This window comes from Dendrobates tinctorius, unplaced genomic scaffold, assembly GCF_039654945.1.
Source record: "Dendrobates tinctorius isolate UK_male_01 unplaced genomic scaffold, ASM3965494v1 ptg000297l, whole genome shotgun sequence".
NCBI lineage: Eukaryota > Metazoa > Chordata > Amphibia > Anura > Dendrobatidae > Dendrobates > Dendrobates tinctorius.
In genome coordinates this window covers 2,281,014-2,303,111 of record NW_027361964.1, presented here as the reverse complement: position 1 = coordinate 2,303,111, position 22,098 = coordinate 2,281,014, and the positions used below count along the sequence as shown (strand labels likewise).

At 51.9% G+C, this 22,098-nt stretch overlaps 2 protein-coding genes across 2 annotated transcripts; both read left to right on the top strand.

Moving 5' to 3' along the window:
* Positions 1 to 1,184: 1,184 nt before the first annotated feature.
* Positions 1,185 to 2,135, top strand: LOC141073180 (taste receptor type 2 member 9-like). The gene has a single exon (XM_073560565.1). The coding sequence runs from the start codon at positions 1,185 to 1,187 to the stop codon at positions 2,133 to 2,135; it is 951 nt and encodes a 316-aa protein (XP_073416666.1).
* A 1,416-nt stretch (positions 2,136 to 3,551) lies between these two features.
* LOC141073179 (taste receptor type 2 member 4-like) lies at positions 3,552 to 4,541 on the top strand. Its single transcript, XM_073560564.1, has one exon. The coding sequence runs from the start codon at positions 3,552 to 3,554 to the stop codon at positions 4,539 to 4,541; it is 990 nt and encodes a 329-aa protein (XP_073416665.1).
* Positions 4,542 to 22,098: the final 17,557 nt, after the last annotated feature.

Genomic DNA, 22,098 nt, shown 5'->3' with positions numbered 1-22,098 from the left:
TATTCTTCATCTCCCTGATTCTTCTCCTTTTTGTCTTCTTCTGGATGTAAGATGGTTCTACCATAAGAGACTCCATGGCTATCACTGGTACCACCAGTTCCTGGTGGCTGATCTGCATGGTACTACAGCCAGCATCTACAGTATATACTAGGGTATATGACCTATATTGAGGTATATATTTCATTACATGGCCACAAAGCAATAGGAGAATCAAAAATATGAAGAATGAGTTGGGGGACGGCTCCATTAGCACCAGGGTGACGTCCCTCTAATAACCAAGTCTAGGCTATTTCTCTAATAACCTTACAATATGTATCTCAATAAAAGTGGACAACATGTTTAAATGTTGGTCTAACATCTTCTTTAGATTCCTGAAGAAAAAGAAGCTACTGGAGAAGAGGTGAACCTGACCGTGATACCTGCTGTACATTGCTATTAGACTATTTTAATGTTCCTGGAGAAGGGGTCTGGATTCGATCTCCTTTGGAGGGACAACCCCCATTGATATCCCACTTGTTTCTTGGTACTTTCTGTTTTTGTCCTCATCCCTTGGACAGAATCTCATGGGTTGGAGCATCAGTCACGTTTATCGTCTATGCCAGCCTGGATTAATACAACCACCATTTGTCAGCATAACCATTGCTGCCCTAATCCTATCTGATCATGGAGAGGTGCAATAAAACCAATATGGAGAGCTTCTTATTAGTTTATTGCTTTTATGTGTCTAAACTAAGAACAGTAAAGAAAGAAGCTGCAGTCGTTCCCCTCTCTCCCGGCCTTCGAGTAGCCAGATATCAGACTTTTCCCTACATATGTAGATAGAGAGCTGGCCTCGATGATCGCTCATAGCTGACTAGTAATCCTTTACTATCTTTTCTGATCTCTTTGAGTTGATCATGCCGATAGTCTGCCATCCCCATTGTTCATTATGTGACGGTGATGGATATATAGCACTTAATTATAGAACATGTTAATGTTATCTACGTGAGCATTTTACCCTACGGGAGACATAACCACTCTAAGTCTAGACCTTTACTTTTCACCCCATCCATTCTCCAGAAAATAGACTAATTTGGGTGCTGCTGACACGGGGAAAGCTGAGCTATTTTGCATTAGTCAAATTCCAGAGGTTATATATTTGAGGACTGTAACGAGGAGCTGGAAGGAGAACATCTCACCTCAACATGTGGTTCCTCATTCATCTTGGTGCTCTTAGTCTTGTAGAAGGAGTAGTGGCAATTTCCTTGAATGCTAGCATCATCATTATTAACGTGAAAAGCCTAAAAGGAGGCTGGAAGCGGACTCCATCTGACCTAATCCATGTGGCTATGGGAATGGTTAACATCATCCTACGGGGTCTGCTGCTCGGACACTTTGTCGGCTTGTGGCTGTCTACCTCCTATCTCACAATGGCCTTCAGTGTGACCGTTATCACTTTGCCCTTCTTGATGCACTACACCTTTTGGTTGACTGCCTGGCTCTGCATCTACTACTGCACCAGCATCTCCAATTTCAGCCACAGATTTTTCCCTTGGATGAAGAGATGGCTTACAAATGTATTGCCTTATCTACTCATGTTTTCAGGACTTGGTTCATTGGTCATCAGTATTCCAGGGATTTGGACTCTTCAAATGAAAATTCATACACAAGATTTAGGGAATGAGACGTTCATCTTTACCAGTGTGGTAATAGCATCCACAAGCATTGAGTACACTGTGGTGTCCAACATGCTGGGATGTTGTGCGCCCTTCATGGTAATTCTCGTCTCTCTCATCACATCGGTTTCATCTCTTCTAAGACACATGTGCAACATAAAACTCAACAATCCGCAATCTCTTCATCCTAAACTGCAGCCCCATGTCAATGCTATAGGAACAATGGTCCTGTTATTAACGTTGTCAGGAATATTCTACACGGCAGAGACCATTCTCTTCTACACCCAGTCATTGAGTGACATGAGGACCGTGGTTTGCTGGTGTCTAATATTTGTCTTTCCCACAATAGAAGCCATCATCATGATCCAGGCCAGCCCCAAACTGAGGAAGGCATTTCAGGGGGCAATCTGTCCAAGCAAATTGATGGAGAACAATAAGAATTTGGGAACCTTGAACTTAACCCAAGAGGCTGAACATTGATCCTAAGCTCATCCACTGGATACCAAGCTCATCACAAGCTCATCCACCAAATCCCAAACTCATCCCAAGCTCAACCACCAGATCCCAAGCTCATCCACCAGATCCCAAGCTCATTCACCTGTGAAGAGTTCAACTAGGAGTTCAACTAGGAGGAGCACTGTAGCTTTCACACACTTATTAGTGGCCTCTTACTAATGAATGAAATGGTTCATCCTCTTGCGCCATATTCATATAGGGGATGAGTAGATTGGGATTGTAGTTCAGGTGTGACTGGTGACATTTATGATAATAATCTGGGGTTGTATTATTTGCTTTGCCCAGGACAGCTCTTTACCTTCTTGGTAACTTTCCACATATCCTAAAGGGAAGTCCTTAGGCTAACAGTCTGTTTACAATGATAATATGTTCTGGATCTGTAGACCTACTGTCAGGATTCCTTATCTTCTTATCTTAATTAATGATCATTTTTCTGATTTTTGTTGTCCTTCTATCCCTCACTGCAGTCCATCTGTAGTGAGCTTCATCAGTAGAGTCTTCATTCTAGCGGTATATTTTTATTTTATGTTGAGACCTGCAGCTTCTAATTAACCGACGAATGGTAATGATAGCATAATCTTCTATTTGAAAAGCTCCCACCAAACTTAATATTGCCTAAACCAGTGTAAATGTGAGTGTAGTGTCAGTACAGTAATGTGGTCACCGATTGCCGTCTTCCCCAGTTTCCAGCACTGCTCCAGTCTTCTTCTTGGCCATGCGTTGACTCTTCCGACTCTCTTGATCTCCCTGCGCTCTATTAGAGAGCCGGAAGTGGCGTTTTTCAGAAAGAGGCTCCATAGACCTACATTGTATTAGTGACTTACGGTCTGAGCTTCTCATATTTCAAACTTTTATATAGCAAGGACATGATCACACCATAAAATCTTCCTAGACAGATGCATGGCCATATTGTACATAGCTCCTGGATGGAGCCAGGATCCCATTATACCAGATGTTCCCCTTGAATGGAGAGACGATCCCATCCTACATACTGACATGATCGAATTATATATACCTGATGCACCATGGACATGTGACCAGAGCCTCTGTGTCAATAAGAGACAGGATTAGCACCTGTCAGGTCACCATGACTGCTAGTTATTGTCCTTTCTCATTTTTATGATAGAGTAACTCACCAACCTCATCATCAGCTCTGATGATGGCTCCATTATCACCTATGATTGGTTCATTGGAAACAATGAGATTTGTTGTTAGATTAATGGACCTCGTCATCTTCCATCAGGAAAACCAAATGAACGTGGAAACCAAACCCCTCCTAGATTTGCATTGGTTCCTTTATTCTCACAGCTGGTTTAGTTAACACATTGTGTGGTTAGCAGCAGTGAGACAACCGCCATCTTCTCATTTTCCCCAGAAATCATGTTGTTTGCTCGGGATTTGTCTCGAGTGGCCATTGGTTTGGTCACAGGATTCACAGGGATCTGCCTGAACTCAATGATCGTAGCAGTCAACCTCAGGGACTGGCACGTTGGCATCCACCTGAGTTCTTGTGACTTCGTTTTGAGTTTGATTGGGTTAATTAATGTCCTTTTCCAGATGGATTTGGTCTTGGAAATGATCTTCAGTGCATTTCAAACTTACATAAAATTGTCTATAGAAATTCACTTAAGGGTCCTCCAGATCCTGGTGTTTTTGGCCTCCTGTAATTACTGGTTCACAGTCTTGCTCTGTACCTACTATTGCTTAAGAATCGTCAACTTCAGCAGTGGCTTCCTGTTCCTCCTGAAGATGAGAATATCCAGATATCTGCCCACTTTGCTGGTGATATCGGCTGTTCAGTCATTCTGTGTTGCAGTGCCTGCAGCTTGGACTATGTACCTGGTGCCTCCTCGCGAGCTTGTGGTGAACACCTCTTCTTCTTCACACGACATCATCGCCATAACATTTGCCTACAAAGTGACTCTTATATGTGGGACAATTACACCCTTAATTTTAACCCTCATCCCCACAGTACTGACTCTGAACTCTCTCTGGAGACACGTCATGATGATGAAGAAGAACATCCTAGGGTCAAGTACTGCCCGGACACATGCCCACGTCACAGCTGCCAGGACCATGGTGCTTCTCCTCACTCTCCTTATGTCTTTCTACTTCTCTTCCATCTCCATTATATTGCACTCATTTAATGTGGAGGATCTCTCACAGCACTTCAGCTGGTTTGTCATATTCTCCTACTCCACCTTACAGGGCGTAGTAATAATACAGGGAAACTCCAAACTGAGGACATCTGCAAATCGTATCATCAAGCAACCTGGAAACCGGCATCTGACGCTTCATGGAAGCCAGCCTGGATTGGAAATTCAAGAATCTACCAGCAAATTTTTGGGTTTTTGGAAGAAGCATCCTTGAGGACAAAGAACAGTTAATGCTTGAAGGGACTGTCCACCTTTGGAGACATAAACTGTACTTTAATGCATGTGTTTGGGACTGATAATCAATGTTGCAATTGGCTTTCTTTACATATTTTGCAGATTGGCTTTTACAGGCTCTTTATTTCCCTGAACTTTCAACTTTGATGTCCTCTGTGGTCATAAATCAGAAGCTTAGAAAAAGACAGATAAGAGAGTTAAAAAAATCTCTGGCAGACAGGTTCTCAGGTGACTGATTCCTCAGCCAGCACCCACGGCTAAAGACGGAAAAAACTGCAACGTTTTTGGTGAAACCCAATTGTAAAACATAATTTTAGCCCCAATTACATGTATTTCTGTAAAACACAAATGTCCCCAAAGGTGGACAAGTGCTGTAATGGACCAGAAGAAAAGTCTACATTATGTAATAAAATTTTTTTTGGAGCATCAGATCACAGACGGATGTGTGAAGCCTTCAATGTAGGGGATATTGGGGCAGAGGATGATTGTGACTGCTGTGAGGCAGGTAGTATGGGGAATACTGTGAGGCAGGTGCTTAGAGGGTGGGGTCAGCAGTCATTTCATTATCCTTAGAGGGGGTGGGGTCAGCAAAGTAGTCTCATTATCATTAGAGGGTGGGGTCAACAGAATCATATTATACTTAGAGGGTGGGGTCAGCAGAGTCATTTCATTATGTTTACAAAGTGGGGTCAGCATCGTCATCTCATTACCATTGGAGAGCATGTCAACAGAGACATCTCATTATCCTTAGAGGTCATGGTCAGCAAAGTCATCTCATTGTCATTAAGGACAGGGGCATTAGAGTCATCTTGTTATCATTAAAGGGCGGGGTTAGCAAAGTAATGTCATTATCCTTAGAGTGCTGGGTCTGCTGAGTCATCTCATTGTCATTAGAGGACGGGATCAGCAGAGTCATCTCATTATCCTTAGATGGCAAGGTAAGCAGAGTCATCTCTTTATCATTAGAGAGCGGGGTTGGCAGAATCATCTTGTTATTATTAGAGTAGGGGATCATTAGAATTATCTCATTATCATTAGTGGTCGGGATCAGCAGTCATCCCATTATCATTAGAGGGAAGGATCATTAGAATCATGTCATTATCATTGAAGGGCGGGGTCAGCAGAGTCATTTCATTATCATTAGAGTGTGGGATCATTAGAGTCATCTCATTATCCTTTGAGGATGGAGTCATTAAAGTCATCTTATTGTCATTGAAGAGTGCGGTCATTAGAGTCATCTCATTATCATTAGAGGTCGTGGTTATTAGAGTCATTTCATTATTCTTAGAGGGCTTGGTAAGCATAGTCATCTCATTATCCTTAGAGGGCAGGGTCATCAGGGTCATCTCATTATCATTAGTGGGTGCAGTCATTAGAGTCATTTCATTATCGTTAAAGGCCAGGGTTATTTCATGATCCTTAGAGGGCGGGGTCATTAGATTCATCTCATGATCGTTAGAGGGTGGGGTCATTAGAGTCATCTCATCCTCCTTAGAGGGTGGGGTCATTAGTCATCTCATCATCCTTGAAGGACGGGGTCATTAGAGTCATCTCATCATCCTTAGAGGGTGGGGACATTAGAGTCATCTCATCATCCTTAGAGGACGGGGTCATTAGAGTCATCTCATCATCCTTAGAGGGTGGGGTCATTAGAGTCATCTCATCATCCTTAGAGGGTGGGGTCATTAGAGTCATCTCATCATTCTTAGAGGGCGGGGTCATTAGAGTCATCTCATTCTTAGAGGGCGGGGTCATTACAGTCATCTCATCATCCTTAGAAGACAAGGTCATTAGAGTCATCTCATCATTCATAGATGGTGGAGTCATTAGTCATCTCATCATTCTTAGAGGGTGGGGTCATTAGAATAATCTCATCATCCTTAGATGGCGGAGTCATTAGAGTCATCTCATTATCCTTAGAGGGTGGGGTTATTAGAGTTATCTCATCATCCTTAGAGTGCAGGGTCATTAGAGTCATCTCATCATTCTTAGAGGGCAAGACCAGCAAAGTCATCTCATTTTCATTACATCATAAAGTCACCAGCACATATGGAAAATGTCTTTTAATGTTCCTGGACACTGATCTTTAGCTCCAGAGTTAAACTTTTAGTATAACTGTGGTACTTGCAGGTACGCAGGATGCAGTGACGAGTCGCGAGACGTTTTGGTGCTTTTTATAATAACGTTTATGGGCTTAGAGGTAACTTTCCTCAGTCACAGCCTGACCAACCAAAGGGGTAACAAGGGTTGCCCTTGCAGGGGCTCAATACAAGCAAACACAACCACAGTAGAACACGACTACGTCCGGCGAAAGCCAGTCACTATAGGGCCGCGGTATGGCCGACTACGGGTCCTTAACTATATAGTCAACTTAGCCGTCCTGACGTCCCTCGGCGTCCTGGACGGTGGTTCTTCGGCGGAGCAGCCGCTGGGCCCAGCTGCTGAAGAGTCGATGTAGTCTTCGAGCGGTCCGACGCTCCAGTGACACTGGGGCACCTCCGGATCAGGAGGAGTCCTTGGAAGAGTGGGCCGCGGTAGCAGGGCGGGGTGGCGAGTGGCAGGCCACCTGTGCAGCTAGCAGTTGCAACGGGAATCCGCGGCAAGCAGAGGCTCAGCCCCAGCTGCGGATCAGAGCGGGACAGTGGTGGCCGCCTTCGGCACTGGACTTGCTGCGACCATGGGTGAGGGCAGAGCGGCTGCGGGTGGTGGGAGACAGGCTGCAGCCATGGGCTGGAGCGAGGCGGCAACGGCCGCGAGCGACGGCGGGCAGGCCGCAGCGTGGGCTGGGGTGAGGCGGCAACGGCCTCGAGCTGAGGTGAGGCGGCGGCTGCCACGGGCTGAAGCAGGGCAGCAGGTCTCGGACGGTCGTCTGGGCGCCGTCTCTCTGATGTCATAGGTGAGCGTCTCCCCTGGCACTGGTGAGTCGCTATTGCTCTCAGTCGCTCCCACGGTCTCCTGCTACTTCTGTCCCGGTCTGCTGACTCATCGTGACTCGCGCTCCCTGCCCCTTTTATACTGACTCCTCCCCCAGCCCATCTGTCCATCTCAGCGGTCCGTCCCTGAACTCTGTCCCCCCCGGGAACAGTTTCCCCCGGAACCTAGATGACGGTCCCCTTGGTTCCGGCCCGGACACTTGGTGGGGGCCGTTCTTCCCACACTCCCCCACCCTGTATGCTCGCCAGTCCTCGGGCGAGGGTTTTGGTAGACTCAGGTTAGTCTTTCGAGACGATAGTCCTTGTCGCCATACGAACTGGTCCTGTTCGTAACGTTCAGGGGGTTTGCCAGCTGTTGACCGCTCGGAACGTCGAAGCTCGGGTACAGTGAAGTCTTCTGGGGTGGTGGAGGGTGGTCGGATAGTCGATTCTGGTGGGCTGTCCGGGTCCACTGTAGTGCCACTACTTGGGTGCCCCGCGGATGCGGTTGGGAAGTCCTCTTCGTCATCCAGGTCCCAGACCGTGGGCGGGGGGGCGGGGGCCAGTTTGGGCTGCAGGGGATCAGTGGACACACAAGGCCGTAACATGTTACGGTGCACAACACTCGTGAGAGGTGCGTTGTTTCCTTTGGATTGTATTTCATACACAGGCCCGTCGGGGCTTATCTGGCGCAGCACTCTGTACGGGTTCTCCTCCCACCTTGGTTCTAACTTGTTCTGGGGGCGTTGGTCTAGTACGAGTACCCGATCCCCAGTCTGGAAGTCAATGGGTGGGGGCAGCGCTCCCCCCGGGTGTTCTAGATCCTGGTGCTTTGTATGGACGATTCGGTGGAGGGTCTGCAGTCGGTGCCGGTGGTTTCGGACCCACGAGGATATTCCGGTCCAGGGTTGGGGTTCCTCCGGGTTTAACTCCACTCCCGTAATTCCTTTGCCCTCCCGTCCGAACAGCAATGAGTAGGGGGTGTACCCAGTCTCTCGCTGCACCCGGTTATTATATACCCACACCAGCTCAGGGACATATTCAGGCCAGCAGGCCTTTCGGTCGTTCTCCAGGGTGCGCAGCATTTGAATTAGTGTCCGATTGAATCGTTCACAGGCTCCGTTCCCCTGCGGGTGGTACGGTGTAGTCCGAGACTTATCGATACCGTAGAGATGGTGTAGCTCTTCCATGACTCTTACTAGGAAGCACGCTCCTTGGTCCAAATGTATTCGTTGCGGGCAGCCGTACACTTGGATAAAGTTTTTACAGATCGCATAGGCGGCCTTTTCCGCTGTCTGGTCTCGGGTGGGGGTGACCACGGCGAACGTGGTGAAATGGTCCACCATAAAGAGACAATGTTCATACCCCTGGTAGGCAGGGTCGATGGTCAGATAGTCTACCGTGAGGAGCTGCAGGGGAGATGATATTACAATTGTCTGCACCGGGGCTCGTTGAGCGGGAGGTTTAGCGAGCTCGCACGGGCGGTAGGTTCGACAAACTTCTTCCACAGCAGCGTGCAAACGTGGATGGTACACTATCTGCTGCAACCATTGCAAAGTCTTTTAAGCACCAAAGTGAGCCCCCTTCTCATGGGCTTCCTGAGCCAGTTGGCTGAGATGGGTCCCAGGCACAATCACCTGCCATATCGGAGCAGACGTTGTTTGTGACACGGCTTTCCGATATAAAAGTCCCTTTTTGATGATTAGCTTTTCCCACTGGCACAACATCAGCAACATATCCTGGGTTAAAGTCTGTCTCTGTGAGCCAGTGGGCAATTTGCCGGTGGCCACCCATTGGCGCAGGAGTCCAATCTCTCCATCCTCTTGTTGCTGCTGAATCCACTTGTCGCGTAGCTGTTCTAATATTCCCCCTATGGGTCCCAGATGGGGCGCTTCTTGCCCGTTGGCAGTAAGCGCGGTGGTGGTGAGGGCGAACGGTGTCTCTTCTCCTTCTAATTCGTCGTCTCAATTCCTCCCTGGGGTGGTGTGTTGGATTCTGGAGAGTGCGTCAGCGTGCACGTTTTCAGCTCCCCGTTTGTAGATGATCTTGTAGTTGAACTTGGCCATCCGAGCCACCCACCGCTGCTCTAGGGCCCCCCGTTTGGCATTCTCCAAATGGGCTAAAGAGTTGTTATCAGTCTGTACCACCACCTCGGAGTCCGCCAGGTACTCTGCGAACCCCTCCGTCATTGCCCACACTACCGTGAGGAGCTCGAGCTTAAAGGAGCTGTAATTGTCCGGGTTTCGTTCGGAGTCATGCAGCAACCGGCTACCGTAGGCGATCACTTTCTCTCGGCCGTCCTGCACCTGTGACAACACAGCTCCTAGTCCCTGGAGGCTCCCGCCGGTATGCAGGATGAACGGTTGCGAGAAATCCGCATATGCCAATACCGGCGTGTCCGAGAGTGCAGCTTTGAGATCTTGAAATGCATCCTCTTGCGATTGATGCCACTGGACCTTCCGTCCATTCACTCCGGCTGGAGTCCCCTTCAGCAGGTCCTGCAGGGCTCGGGCTCGGCGTGCAAAATTCTTCACTAACTGACGATAGTAGACGGCCAACCCCAAGAAGGCCCGCACGTCTTTCACCATCTCGGGGGTAGGACACCCCTGTATGGCAGCAACCTTCTCCAGGGATGGTCTGACACCCTCCGCCGAGACGGTATGCCCCAGATATTCGATCTGGGTGCGGAACAGGTGGCATTTCTGGGGCTTCACCTTCAACCCGTACTTCTGCAGCAGGCCGAGCATCTGCCCCAACCGCTGCAGGTGGTCCTCAAACGTGGCGGAATAGATGATAATATTGGGTCGCCCTCCCAGGGCTGTGGGGTACTCAGTACCGGGCCGGTATCAGCGGGATGTGTCACAGCAGCGGGGACCCGGTCCGTGGCCCTGGGCGCCCAAGTGATGGGGGGGATGTAATGATTTGAATGAATAGTTCGTGACGCCACCTGTGGTGTTCGGCAAGTGAGATGTTAGGCCGACGCTGCATGCAGATCCTCGGGCTGGTGGTGTGTTGCAGCCAAGATGGTGAAGCTCCCCACAGGAGGAGCTGTAGCCCCAGGGCAGTGTAGATGTGGGGGAAGAGGAGAGGCACAAGCGGTGTAGAAGCTAATACCCAGATGTAGCGGGGCTGGATGCGTTGGCGCAGGAATGAATGGAGGACACCAGGGCTTGCAGTTCCAAAGCTTTACTCACAGTCTGTAGTACACACAGGTGCCTGCCTCTGTGCCGTGTCCTCCGGGTCAGGGACTCAGTCAACCTCCAGGCAAGATGGAATGCTCCCTTCCAACACTCCGCCAACATGTGCCTTTCTGAACGTCTACTCTATAGCGCCTTTGAGTGAAGTACTCCCAGTACTGAGTTACACTGGAGTGCCTCCTGACAGATGTTCCCAAGAACTCTACTTGTACGGCAGACAGCTGTAGCCTGCTTCGGGGACTCCTTACTCCTGAGTCCCGGCTCACTATCCAAGTTGCTGTTGTGCCCCCAAGTCTTAGATGGGAGTAGTACATTTACAGCCCACTACTCCTCCGGTGTCTGCTGCAGAACCATTAGTGTCCATACAACCTCGGGGACTGAGCCCCGGCCTTGCGCTTAGAACTTCTAGGCAGGGTTCTTCCTCTAACCCACGTTCTCTCTGTTCCCTTTTGCTCCTTCGTTCCGTTCCAATCTCACTCTTTTATGGAAGATCAGATTTCAGTTCAATGTCTTTCTCCTTCTTTCCTTTCCCGTGCCAGCAGACCCAGGTCACTCAGGTCTGCTGCAGCACCTCCTTCCTCCATCCATCTCTCAGGGATCTTCCTTCCTCACTCCTCTCTGAGTGGCTTCCTCTCCCAGACTGACCTGTAATTCTAAACCTTCCCGCTCTTTTATGTATTCTCAACTCCACCCGCCTCCCAGCACGTTTCATGTTCCAAGCAGGGAACCACCAAAGGTGCTGTGCTACTCTCTAAGCAAGGAGCCGCAATGTGGCTTTGCTGAACTACTCTGTTGTGTGGGGTGCGAGTGTTGGAGCGTGGTCAGGAGCCTCCAACTTTCCTGGATGGTGGGGCACCACACCTCAGGAGGAGGTGCAGTACCTCTGTGGCGACTGAGCCTCAGGGGCACCACATACCCCCCATTAAACATAGCACGTCCGCAGGCTGCAAGGCAAGCAAAGTTGACAACACAGGAACATACAAAATTTTTGTAATGCTAAACAAACTTTTCTTATACTAAACTTCCCAATGTGGGAGGCACTCATTCTTGAACGTTGCAAACAATTCTTAATTAACTATCTAAAATCTTAAGTCAAAAGTGCAATTTTCAATACAATACGTACTTCAAAGTGCTATTGTCTGTTACTCACTATCACTTTAGTATTCTTCATCAACACATTTCTTTCCATCTTTAGTGCACATTTTCTACTTTCTTTTAACTCTGAGTGACAACCGTGGTGCCTGGTTCATCACCTACATTTTCAAATCTTTATTCTTTATTCAAATCTCTCATCTCTCTCCAAAAACATTCTTAATTCTATATAAAAGCCATTTCCTAGTTACCAATACTCTTATAAGACACATCATTATCAAATACTTCACATTAAAATTTTCAACAATTCTTGTAAGTGCTGGACACCACTCCCAGCCGGGATCTCTTGCAGTGTCCTTTGATTGGAGTCATACTCCAGATGAGGTAGACCTTATCTTCGCAAGGTGTCCATGTAAAACCAAGAGAGGGCACCTAAAGAGGTGCAACTATTTACAATAGCAGTTCTGGACCATTCAGCATTCATGATCTCTGTAGTTCAAATGGAAAGGCTGCCAACACAACTGGGCAACACTGGAAAAACAAACAAAACTAAACCATGATGGACAAAAATAATACAAAAGGCACAACGGTGCAAATAAACCCTCCTGGGTAGCGAGAGTTATTATTTTATTTTTTTTTTTTTAGAAACTTCTTGACTAGTGGTTGTTGCTCCCTCCTGGGGTTTCTGGACTGGAACCGCTACCAGATGAGAGAAATGCATTGGCAGTCCTCAGGTAATCTTCCTCCAGTGGGGTGAAACGTGCAGCTTTCCGTACCTTTGGCTGTGGGACTGGTACGGCTCCAGATTGGCACATGGGGGCAGTGGGCGGTCTCTGCCTGTAGGCCTTGATGAGATCCTCCGGGACTCGCCTAATGTTCATAGCATACCAGCCTCTCAGACCTTCATGTCTGGTGAAGGTCACATGATCTCCCGGGCTCAGGTTTCTGGCAGGGTGTCTTTTTCTCAAATGAGGTTCTGCGTCTCTCCGGTTGAAAAACAGATCGGAGATTCAGCTAGGGTCATGGATAAAACCAAACCCCCTCTCATGATTCACATTCAGGACGTGGCCCCAACCTGTCGCATCTCTGGGACCGTAGTGACCGGCTCTGACCTTTTCCTTCCGGTCCAAATCTGGACCTAGTACCGCTAGCTGGCGCTGCTTCCTCTCCCGGTGTTCAGCTGCCAGTTGCCGGATGGTAGCTTGACAACTAGCCCAGTTCTCATCATCCTCCCGGGACCGATCCAGGCTGGTTTTGTACCGCGGCGCCACCGTCAGGGATTCCGGTGTTTCCCCCCAGGGACAGGCATCCCGTTCCCTGACCAAATCTAGCACGACTTGGCCAGCCGCTGCAACCGCGGTACACCCCAGGGCCTTCCCAGGTGTAGGGGCATCAGACGTACCTGGAGCCTCCTGGCGGTGTGGTCTCTGCTCCGCTGCAGGCGTAGTGGTGGTGGGCGCTGCCCGGAGGGACACCGGGGACGGCGGTGGAGCTAACGGCGGCTCCGGGTCCGCAGGGGTCTCTGTAGGGACCTGCGCGGCCGCGTCAGGTCCGGACGGGGGCTTCTCTTCCTCCGCTTCAGCTCCCTGTGCTGTGTACAACTCCTCCGGTAGTAGCGGCAGGGAGGGAACAAGGTACGCTGCCGGTGGCATGACAGTGGTCACAGGCTCCACAGGGTCTGCTGGAAGAGGTCCGGTGCAGCAGCGGCGGGTACCGGTGTCGCGGGTACCGCAGGTGTAGGCCCCTCCTGGGCGCATTGCAGATTCAATGTCCATAGCGCTGCCTGCCTCAGTTGCAGGCGGCGCATCAGCTGGGCAATTTCGTCCTCCAGCTGCTGGCGGGTCATCCTAGAAGCAGGGTCTGAGCCTTCAGTCATGGCGCCGGGGAGATCCACCTCCCCGCGCTCCGCAGGCCTCCTTCCCTCTTCTTCCATCATGGCGTTCTGGCGTTCTTCTTCCTGTCTCTGCCCCTTTCCCGCCACTGGCTTCTGCCCCTCCTTCTTGGGGCGGCGTCTTCTTCCAGCGCCTCCATACCAAGCCAGTATACGAACCCCTCGGGGGGTGGGCCATGTTGCTGTCACATAGTAATTCAGGCAGGGGAGGCCCAAGACTGTTCGCGGTCTTTTCCTAGGACCTCCCATATCGTCACCCCCTTCTTCTCCACGCCAGCGGCCATTTTTAATGTTCATTTTACAGTCTTAAATTGGGTCTTCTGCACATTCTCAAAAGTTTTAAGTCCAACAAATCTTAGTTACACAGAACCCGATGGCATCGGGTCTCGTCATCCTGTTCGTGACGCCAAGTTGGGTCGCCCTCCCAGGGCTGTGGGGTACTCGGTACCGGGCCGGTATCAGCGGGATGTGTCACAGCAGCGGGGACCCGGTCCGTGGCCCTGGGCGCCCAAGTGATGGGGGGGATGTAATGATTTGAATGAATAGTTCGTGACGCCACCTGTGGTGTTCGGCAAGTGAGATGTTAGGCCGACGCTGCATGCAGATCCTCTGGGGCTGGTGGTGCGTTGCAGCCAAGATGGTGAAGCTCCCAACAGGAGGAGCTGTAGCCCCAGGGCAGTGTAGATGTGGGCGAAGAGGAGAGGCACAAGCGATGTAGAAGCTGGTACCCAGATGTAGCCGGGCTAGATGTGTTGGCGCAAGAATGAATGGAGGACATCAGGGCTTGCAGTTCCAAAGCTTTACTCACAGTCTGTAGTACACACAGGTGCCTGCCTCCGTGCCGTGTCCTCCGGGTCAGGGACTCAGTCAACCTCCAGGTAAGATGGAATGCTCCCTTCCAACACTCCACCAACATGTGCCTTTCTGAACGTCTCCTCTATAGCGCCTTTAAGTGAAGTACTCCCAGTACTGAGTTACACTGGAGTGCCTCCTGACAGATGTTCCCAAGAGCTTGTACGGCAGACAGCTGTAGCCTGCTTCGGGGACTCCTTACTCCTGAGTCCCGGCTCACTATCCAAGTTGCTGTTGTGCCCCCAAGTATTAGATGGGAGTAGTACATTTACAGCCCACTACTCCACCGGTGTCTGCTGCAGAACCATTAGTGTCCATACAACCTCGGCGACCGGGCTCCGGCCTTGCGCTTAGAACTTCTAGGCAGGGTTCTTCCTCTAACCCACGTCCTCTCTGTTCCCTTTTACTCCTTCGTTCCATTCTAATCTCACTCTCTTATGGAAGATCAGGTTTCAGTTCATTGTCTTTCTACTTCTTTCCTTTCCCGTGCCAGCAGATCCAGGTCATTCAGGTCTGCTGCAGCACCTCCTTCCTCCATCCTTCTCTCAGAGATCTTCCTTCCTCACTCCTCTCTGAATGGCTTCCTCTCCCAGACTGACCTGTAATTCTAAACCTTCCCGCTCTTTTATGTATTCTCAACTCCACCCGCCTCCCAGCACATTTCGTGTTCCAAGCAGGGAACCACCAAAGGTGCTGTGCTACTCTCTAAGCAAGAAGCCGCAATGTGGCTTTGCTGAACTACTTTGTTGTGTGGGGTGTGAGTGTTGGAGCGTGGTCAGGAGCCTCCAACTTACCTGGATGGTGCGGCACCACACCTCAGGAGGAGGTGCAGTACCTCTGTGGCGACTGAGCATCAGGGGCGCCACAATATCGTCCAGGTATATCAACGTGGCTTCAAAGTTGAGGTCTCCTAGACACCGCTCCATCAACCGTTGGAAGGTTCCTGGGTCTTTGGCCAGCCCGAACGACATCCGATTAAACTCGAACAGTCCCATGGGAAGGATAAATGCTGTCTTGGCTCTGTCTTCCTCCGACATCAGCACCTGCCAGTACCCACTGGCCTGGTCTAGAGTCGAAAAGTATGTCACGTTCCCCAAGGCGGACAGAGACTCTTCTATGCGGGGCAGTGAATACGAATCCTTGATGGTGCAGGCGTTCAACTTTCGATAATCCACACAAAAATGCAGAGTGCCATCTTTTTTATGAACCAGAACAATGGTGGCCGCCCAGGAGCTCTGGCTTTCTCGTATGACCCCCTTCCGTAGCATTTGAGCTAATAGAGTTTTCACTTCCTGGTATAGCTGCGGTGGTATTTGCTGATATCGTTCCAGGATGGGGGCCGCTCCTGCCGTGGGGATCCCATGTGTGATGGCCGTGGTACATCCAAAGTCATCCTCATGACTGGCGAAGACAGTGTAATATTGTCCAAGAAGTGTCTCTGCCTGGAGAAGCTGGGCTGGCGCTAGGCCGGAAAGTTCGGCCGCAATTCTCTCCAGGATGGCTCGACCTTTCTCCTGGGTGGAGGATACAGCAGTCTGTTGGGTTCGTACCGTTACTGCCCAAGGATCTGCGGGCTGCACCTTCAACTGGACCGCGGGGTCCGGCAGCATCTCCTACAAAGGCCTCACTAGTTTGGCCATTTCGGCCTGGGGTTTCAGGGCGATATCTTGGTCTTCCAGGTTGACACAACGCACCAGGATGGTCCCTTCCCGCACCGTGGCTAGGGAGCGGCCTACCAGTATGCCAGGGTGCAGGCGCTCTGAGTGGCATGGTTCCACCTGCACCTCCACGCCCTCCAGTGGCTTCTGGGCGTGGATCGGCAGGGCTACCACCATCTGCCCTGGAGGAAGCACGAGTGGGGGGACCGCCAGCGCGATGACCTTGCCCAGTGCCTCACCCTCCTGGCACTCCTGGAGCACTTGCGCCTCCCGCACCAACCGCTGGAAGACCTGCCCTTGGGCCGTGCAAGAACCCCACTGGCTCAGGGTCTCCTGCGTGGGATCGTTGAGGAGTAGATTGCCGAATTCCCGCGGTATGTTCATGCTCCTTGGTTTAGGACCACGCCCCGGCGGCCGAGGGATTTACCACACAATGTCGTCTGGAGCCACACGACTGCGGTGACAGGTACTGGCAGTTGGTTTGCGGCCACTAGTCATATCATGGGCCCGCACTGGGGCCTTGCCGCTTCCGGGAAATGCTGCCGGAAGTAACTTGCAGACATAGTCGTTACTTGCGACCCCGTATTCACTAGGCACCGTACGGCACGACCCTCGACTTCGGCCCACACTATTGGGCACCTAGCGACCAGATCTTCGGGACTTCCACCACCCCTAGTTGTGGCTTCCGGCTCCAAGCGGCATCCCCCATGCCCGGAGCCCTCTAGTTTAATGTCCGCCGGGGTGGGTATCTCCCACGCCGCGGACACTCCCATGCAAAGTGGCCCAGTTCTCCACATTCATAATTCTGAGACAGTGAGGCCCGGCCACCCCGGGTATTGCGAGGCTCCCAGGGCCCGGAATTGTAGCCAGACTGGCCAGGCACGGGCTCCGTTCTCTTCTTCACTTCGTCCAGCTCGCCTCGGATGCTCTTCAGTTCTTGTCTCACTTCCTCAATCCATTGAGGCTCTCCGACAACGCTTACGGAAGCCTCCATGCTCCGGGCCTTCCCCACGGGAGCCGTCATCCCCTGCTCCTGCTCTCGCACCCGGGCCTGACTCCCCACGTCAGAGAAAGCTATACATGGGTTCACTCGGATCTGCTCCCGCAATGCCTGCTTGATTAATGGGTCCCAGAGTCCAGTCACTTACAGGTCACGCTGGGTAATGTCGATGGGGCCTACCCCTATTCCGTCCTTCCGCTCTATGGCGGTGTATAGCTCCTGGAGGGCGTTCATATACTGGGTGATGGTCTCTCCCTCCCCCTGCATCCGACTGAACAACCGGGTTCTCAACTCCCCCACGTTTGTTGGATCCCCGTGGGTTTCTTCCAGAATCTGCAAGACCCTGGCGAAGGTGTTGCGGCATCCCGGGGGTCTCAACATCACTGACTTTTGGGCTTCCCCATCTAGCGCCATGAGGGCCACCTCAGCCTCTAAATCGGGGGTCATTGGGTGCATGCAGAAAAGGCCCCTCCTGCGTTCTGTCCAGCTCCACAACAGCGTATCGGAGCCAGAAAACCGGGGCAAGTTACTTAGCATAGCCCCCAAAGAGATGCTAGAGCGGGGGCCCCCATTATCAGCAGCACCTGCAGCCCCACTCTGGTCGGGCGCAATGCCGTCTGTGCTCGGAGACTGCATCCTGCCGACTACGCCAAATGTGGTACTTGCAGGTACGCAGGATGCAGTGACGAGTCGCGAGATGGTTTGATGCTTTTTATAATAACGTTTATAGGCCTCAAGGTAACTTTCCTCAGTCACAGCCTGACCAACTAAAGGGGTAACAAGGGTTGCCCTCGCAGGGGCTCAATACAAGCAAACACAACCAGAGTAGAACACAACTACGTCCGGTGAAAGCCGGTCACTATAGGGCCGCGGTATGGCCGACTACGGGTCCTTAACTATATAGTCAACTTAGCCGTTCTGATGTCCCTCGGCGTCCTGGACGGTGGTTCTTCGGCGGAGCAGCCGCTGGGCCCAGCTGCTGAAGAGTCGACAAAGTCTTCGAGCGTTCTGACGCTCCTGTGACACTGGGGCACCTCTGGCCCCGGAGGAGTCCTTGGATGAGTGGGCCGCGGCCCCCGGACTGGGGTAAGCGGTAGCGGTGCGGGGTGGCGAGTGGCAGGCCACCTGTGCAGCTAGCAGCTGCGACGGGGAATCCATGGAAAGCAGAGACTCAGCCCCAGCCGCGAATTGGAGCGGGACAGTGGTGGCTGCCGACGACACTGGACTTGCCGCGACCACGGGTGAGGGCAGAGCGGCTGCGGGTGGCGGGAGACAGGCCGCGGGCTAGGGCAAGGCGGCAATGGCCGCGAGCTGAGGTGAAGCGGCGTCTGCCGCTGGCTTAAGCGGGGCAGCAGGTCTCGGACGGTCATCTGGGGGCCGTCCCTCTGATGTCCTAGGTGAGTGTCTCCCCTGGCACTGGTGAGTCGCTTTTGCTCTCAGTCGTTCCCACGGTCTCCTGCTGCTTCTGTCCCGGTCTGCTGACTCATCGTGACTCGCGCTACCCGCCCCTTTTTTACTGGCTCCTCCCCCAGCCCATCTGTCCATCTCAGTGGTCCGTCCCTGAACTCTGTCCCCCGGGAACAGTTTCCCCCCGAACCTAGATGATGGTCCCCTTGGTTCCGGCCCGGACACCTGGTGGGGGCCGTTCTTCCCACATAGCCAACGTCCTGTGAAGTTATTTGAAGGGGCTTTAGCTTTAATGGTGCAGCTTCATCTGGGACATTGTTGAGTCACTTAAGAGCACTCATAGAAATAAATGGAGAGATTGGCGCACGTGTGGCCTCCTTTCCATTTCTTAGAGCAGATGACCGCCCTTGTTCTAGTGAAAGATGAGAGTCCTGACAACTGGACCAGCATCTATTGGACATTTGTGGCTCATTGGGGTAAAGGCCTTTAATGCTGAGCTGAAGATATTCCGGATAATTCAGCATGAGACACTCAATAAACATTTTATTTCCTGAGTCCGTCCTTTCCATCCGTTCTGCATCTTCTTTCTATAGAAGGACTGGGAGTTGAGAAAACTGGAAAATAGAGCTCAATAGGATCTTAACTGCCTCCCATCCGTCCATCATGCCTGTGTCTTGTGCCTGGGCACCGCCTACTATCCGTCCATCATGCTACTTGTCTTGTGCCTGGGCGCCGCCCACCATGCCCCTGTGCGCCGCCACCTCCTCCTGTTTTGAATGCCGACGCCTGCGCTGTGACAAAAGTTCTCGGGCATGCGCAGTGCGCGCTGTCCGAGAACCGACATCAGGCTATTGCGCCTGCGTGTTGCTCCACTCCAGCCCGTGGCTGCTGCCTGCCTGCTGCCGCTCGCGGCCTCTGCAGCCTCACTTCAGCCCGCGGCTGCAGCCTGCCCGCCGCCACTTGCGGCCGCCACAGTGCAACTCGGGTCCGCGGCTGCGGCCTGCCCGCTGCCGCCCGTGGCCCCCGGGGCTCGGCTCCGGCCTGCGGCCGCCGCTGCATGTCCCCAGCTTGTGGCTGCGTCCTACACCCACCGGCCCACGGGCAACGCCGTCTCGCCTCCGCTGGGAGGCGCCACGCAGAGGAACTCTTCAGGGGCCTGCTGTGCCTCCGCTTCACTTGGGCGTAGGAACGCCTGAAATCTCTTCCAGATCCTCGTCGGCTGGGCCCAGCGGCTGAAGCGCTGAAGCAGCACCGACAACCACTCTGCCGGACGTCAGAGAGGGTAAGTGGCACGTTCTAGTTAATACACAGGACCCGTTGTTGGCCATTCCGCGGCCCTATAATAACCGGTCTTGACCGGGCAATCATGTTCGTTTTACCAGTGTATTCTTGTTTTGATCCCTGTGAGGATAACTGCTGTTAGCTTGTTGTTTGCTCAGGATACCCCTTTGGGTATACATATATATAAAAGTTACATCTTAAGTTCATCCCGTCTCGTGTCTCATCACTTCATCCCGCGTACCTGCGAATACCTACATTAGCTAAGATGCTGACATCTAGGATCATTAAGAGTAACTGAGAGTGGACTTTGTGTTAGCTCTGTAGTGAATCTATATGAAAAAGTCATAGGAAGTTGTGTATAATTTCCTAACATATCTACCACAAATGACTGACGCACGCTTATCCCCACTGTCTCATATGGAGAAATTGCATTACTGATGCTCTTACTTTGCACCTGCTGCAGTGTGCACTGATCTGACAATGTGGTGGGACTTTCATTACATACAAGTGTAGGAGGAGGAGTCCCCACTGTGTAGCTGGGCCGGAACCAAGGGGACTGTCACCAAGGTTCCTAGGGTGACTGTTTCCTGGGGACATTATTAGAGGACGGACCGGAGATAGTTCTACATGAGATGGGGCGGAGCAAGTGTAAAAGAGGCTGAGGACGCCAGCAGGGAGCACTCGACTGAGCAGGAGAGGAGCAGAAAGGCTAGAGGGCGCCCGAGAGGGAGAGCCAGAGCAAGAAGGAGATAACAGCGACTGGAGGGACTGGAGAGAGACTCACCGCAGACAGGAGAGAGACGGCACCGAGCCATCCAGCAGAGAGACACCGACCGCCCGACCGCGCTCCACGCGGCCGCCACTGCCCGACTCCAGCCCACGGCTGCGGCCTGCCCGCTGCCACCAGCGGCCGACACCGCCCGACACTAGCCCGCGGCTGCAGCTTACCCGCTGCCGCCCGTGGCCACCGCTGCTCCACTCCAGCCTGCGGCTACGGCCTACCCGCTGCTGCCTGTGGCCGCTGCAGCCTCACTCCAGCCTGCGGCTGCAGCCTGCCCGCTGAAGCCTGCCCGCTGCCGCTTGCGGCCGCCACAATCTGACTTGGGTCCGCGGCAGCAGCCTGCCCGCTGCTGCCCGCGGCCCCCACGGCTTGGCTCCGGCCTGCGGCTGTGGCTTGTTCACCCCACCCCCGGCCACTGCTGTCCGTCCCCAGCTTGTGGCTGCGGCCTACACCCACCGGCCCACGGGCAACGCCGTCCCACCTCCGCCGGGAGGCGCCACACAGAGGAACTCTTCAGGGGCCTGCTGTGCCTCCGCTTCGCCTGGGCGTAGGAACGCCTGAAGTCTCCACCAGATCCTCGTCAGCTGGGCCCAGCGGCTAAAATGAAGCAGCACCGACCACCACTCTGCCGGACATCAGAGAGGATAAGTGGCATGTTGTAGTAAATACACAGGACCCGTAGTCGGCCATTCCGTGGCCCTATTGTAACCGGTCTTGACCGGGTAGTCGTGTTCGTTTTACCAGTGTATTCTTGTTTTGATCCCTGCAAGGATAACTGTTCTTAGCTTGTTGGTTGCTCACGATAGCCTCTTTGGGTATGCATATATATAAAAGTTACATCTTAAGTTCATCCCGTCTCCCGTCTCATCACTGCATCCCGCGTACCTGCGAATACCTACATTAACTAAGATGCTGACATCTAGAATCCCTCTATAAATCATGGAGAACCACAGCTTTCACACTGTGTTTCTCTTTTTTTTCCTCGTAAATGTTCCCATTACCAAATTGAGATGACAATCCTTAGAAATCTCCTATTCCAGATCATATATCAGGTTTCTCCAGCAGCAATTTTCCATTTTCTATGTTTTACTATATTAACATAACTGAAACTGGAGCTTCTGCCGATTTGCATCAGTCCTGTAATCTATCCACTGCAGCCATTTATTATCATTACTCTGTCCAGAGCAGAACAGCCACTTCATGGAGGACACCTCCTCTCCCAGTGCGGCCATACCACCATTTCTTCTACATTCTTGATTCCTTCTGCAATCAGATTTTTCTCATAGGTCGTATAATCTGCACAAAATGTCACATTTTTGGATTGTCATGCAATAAACAGATCTATACCTTGTAATTTGAAGAGCCTGCTGAGTTCTTACTATAAGATAAGGAGCTGGACCCGACTTGGGCATCCTGCCCATTGGGACTGGAGTGCCATGTTTCATCCTTTACTACATGTAAGGACT

Coding starts and splice junctions, on each gene's coding strand:
- LOC141073180 (XM_073560565.1), top strand. CDS start 1,185: ATGTGGTTCCTCATTCATCTTGGTGCTCTTAGTCTTGTAGAAGGAGTA.
- LOC141073179 (XM_073560564.1), top strand. CDS start 3,552: ATGTTGTTTGCTCGGGATTTGTCTCGAGTGGCCATTGGTTTGGTCACA.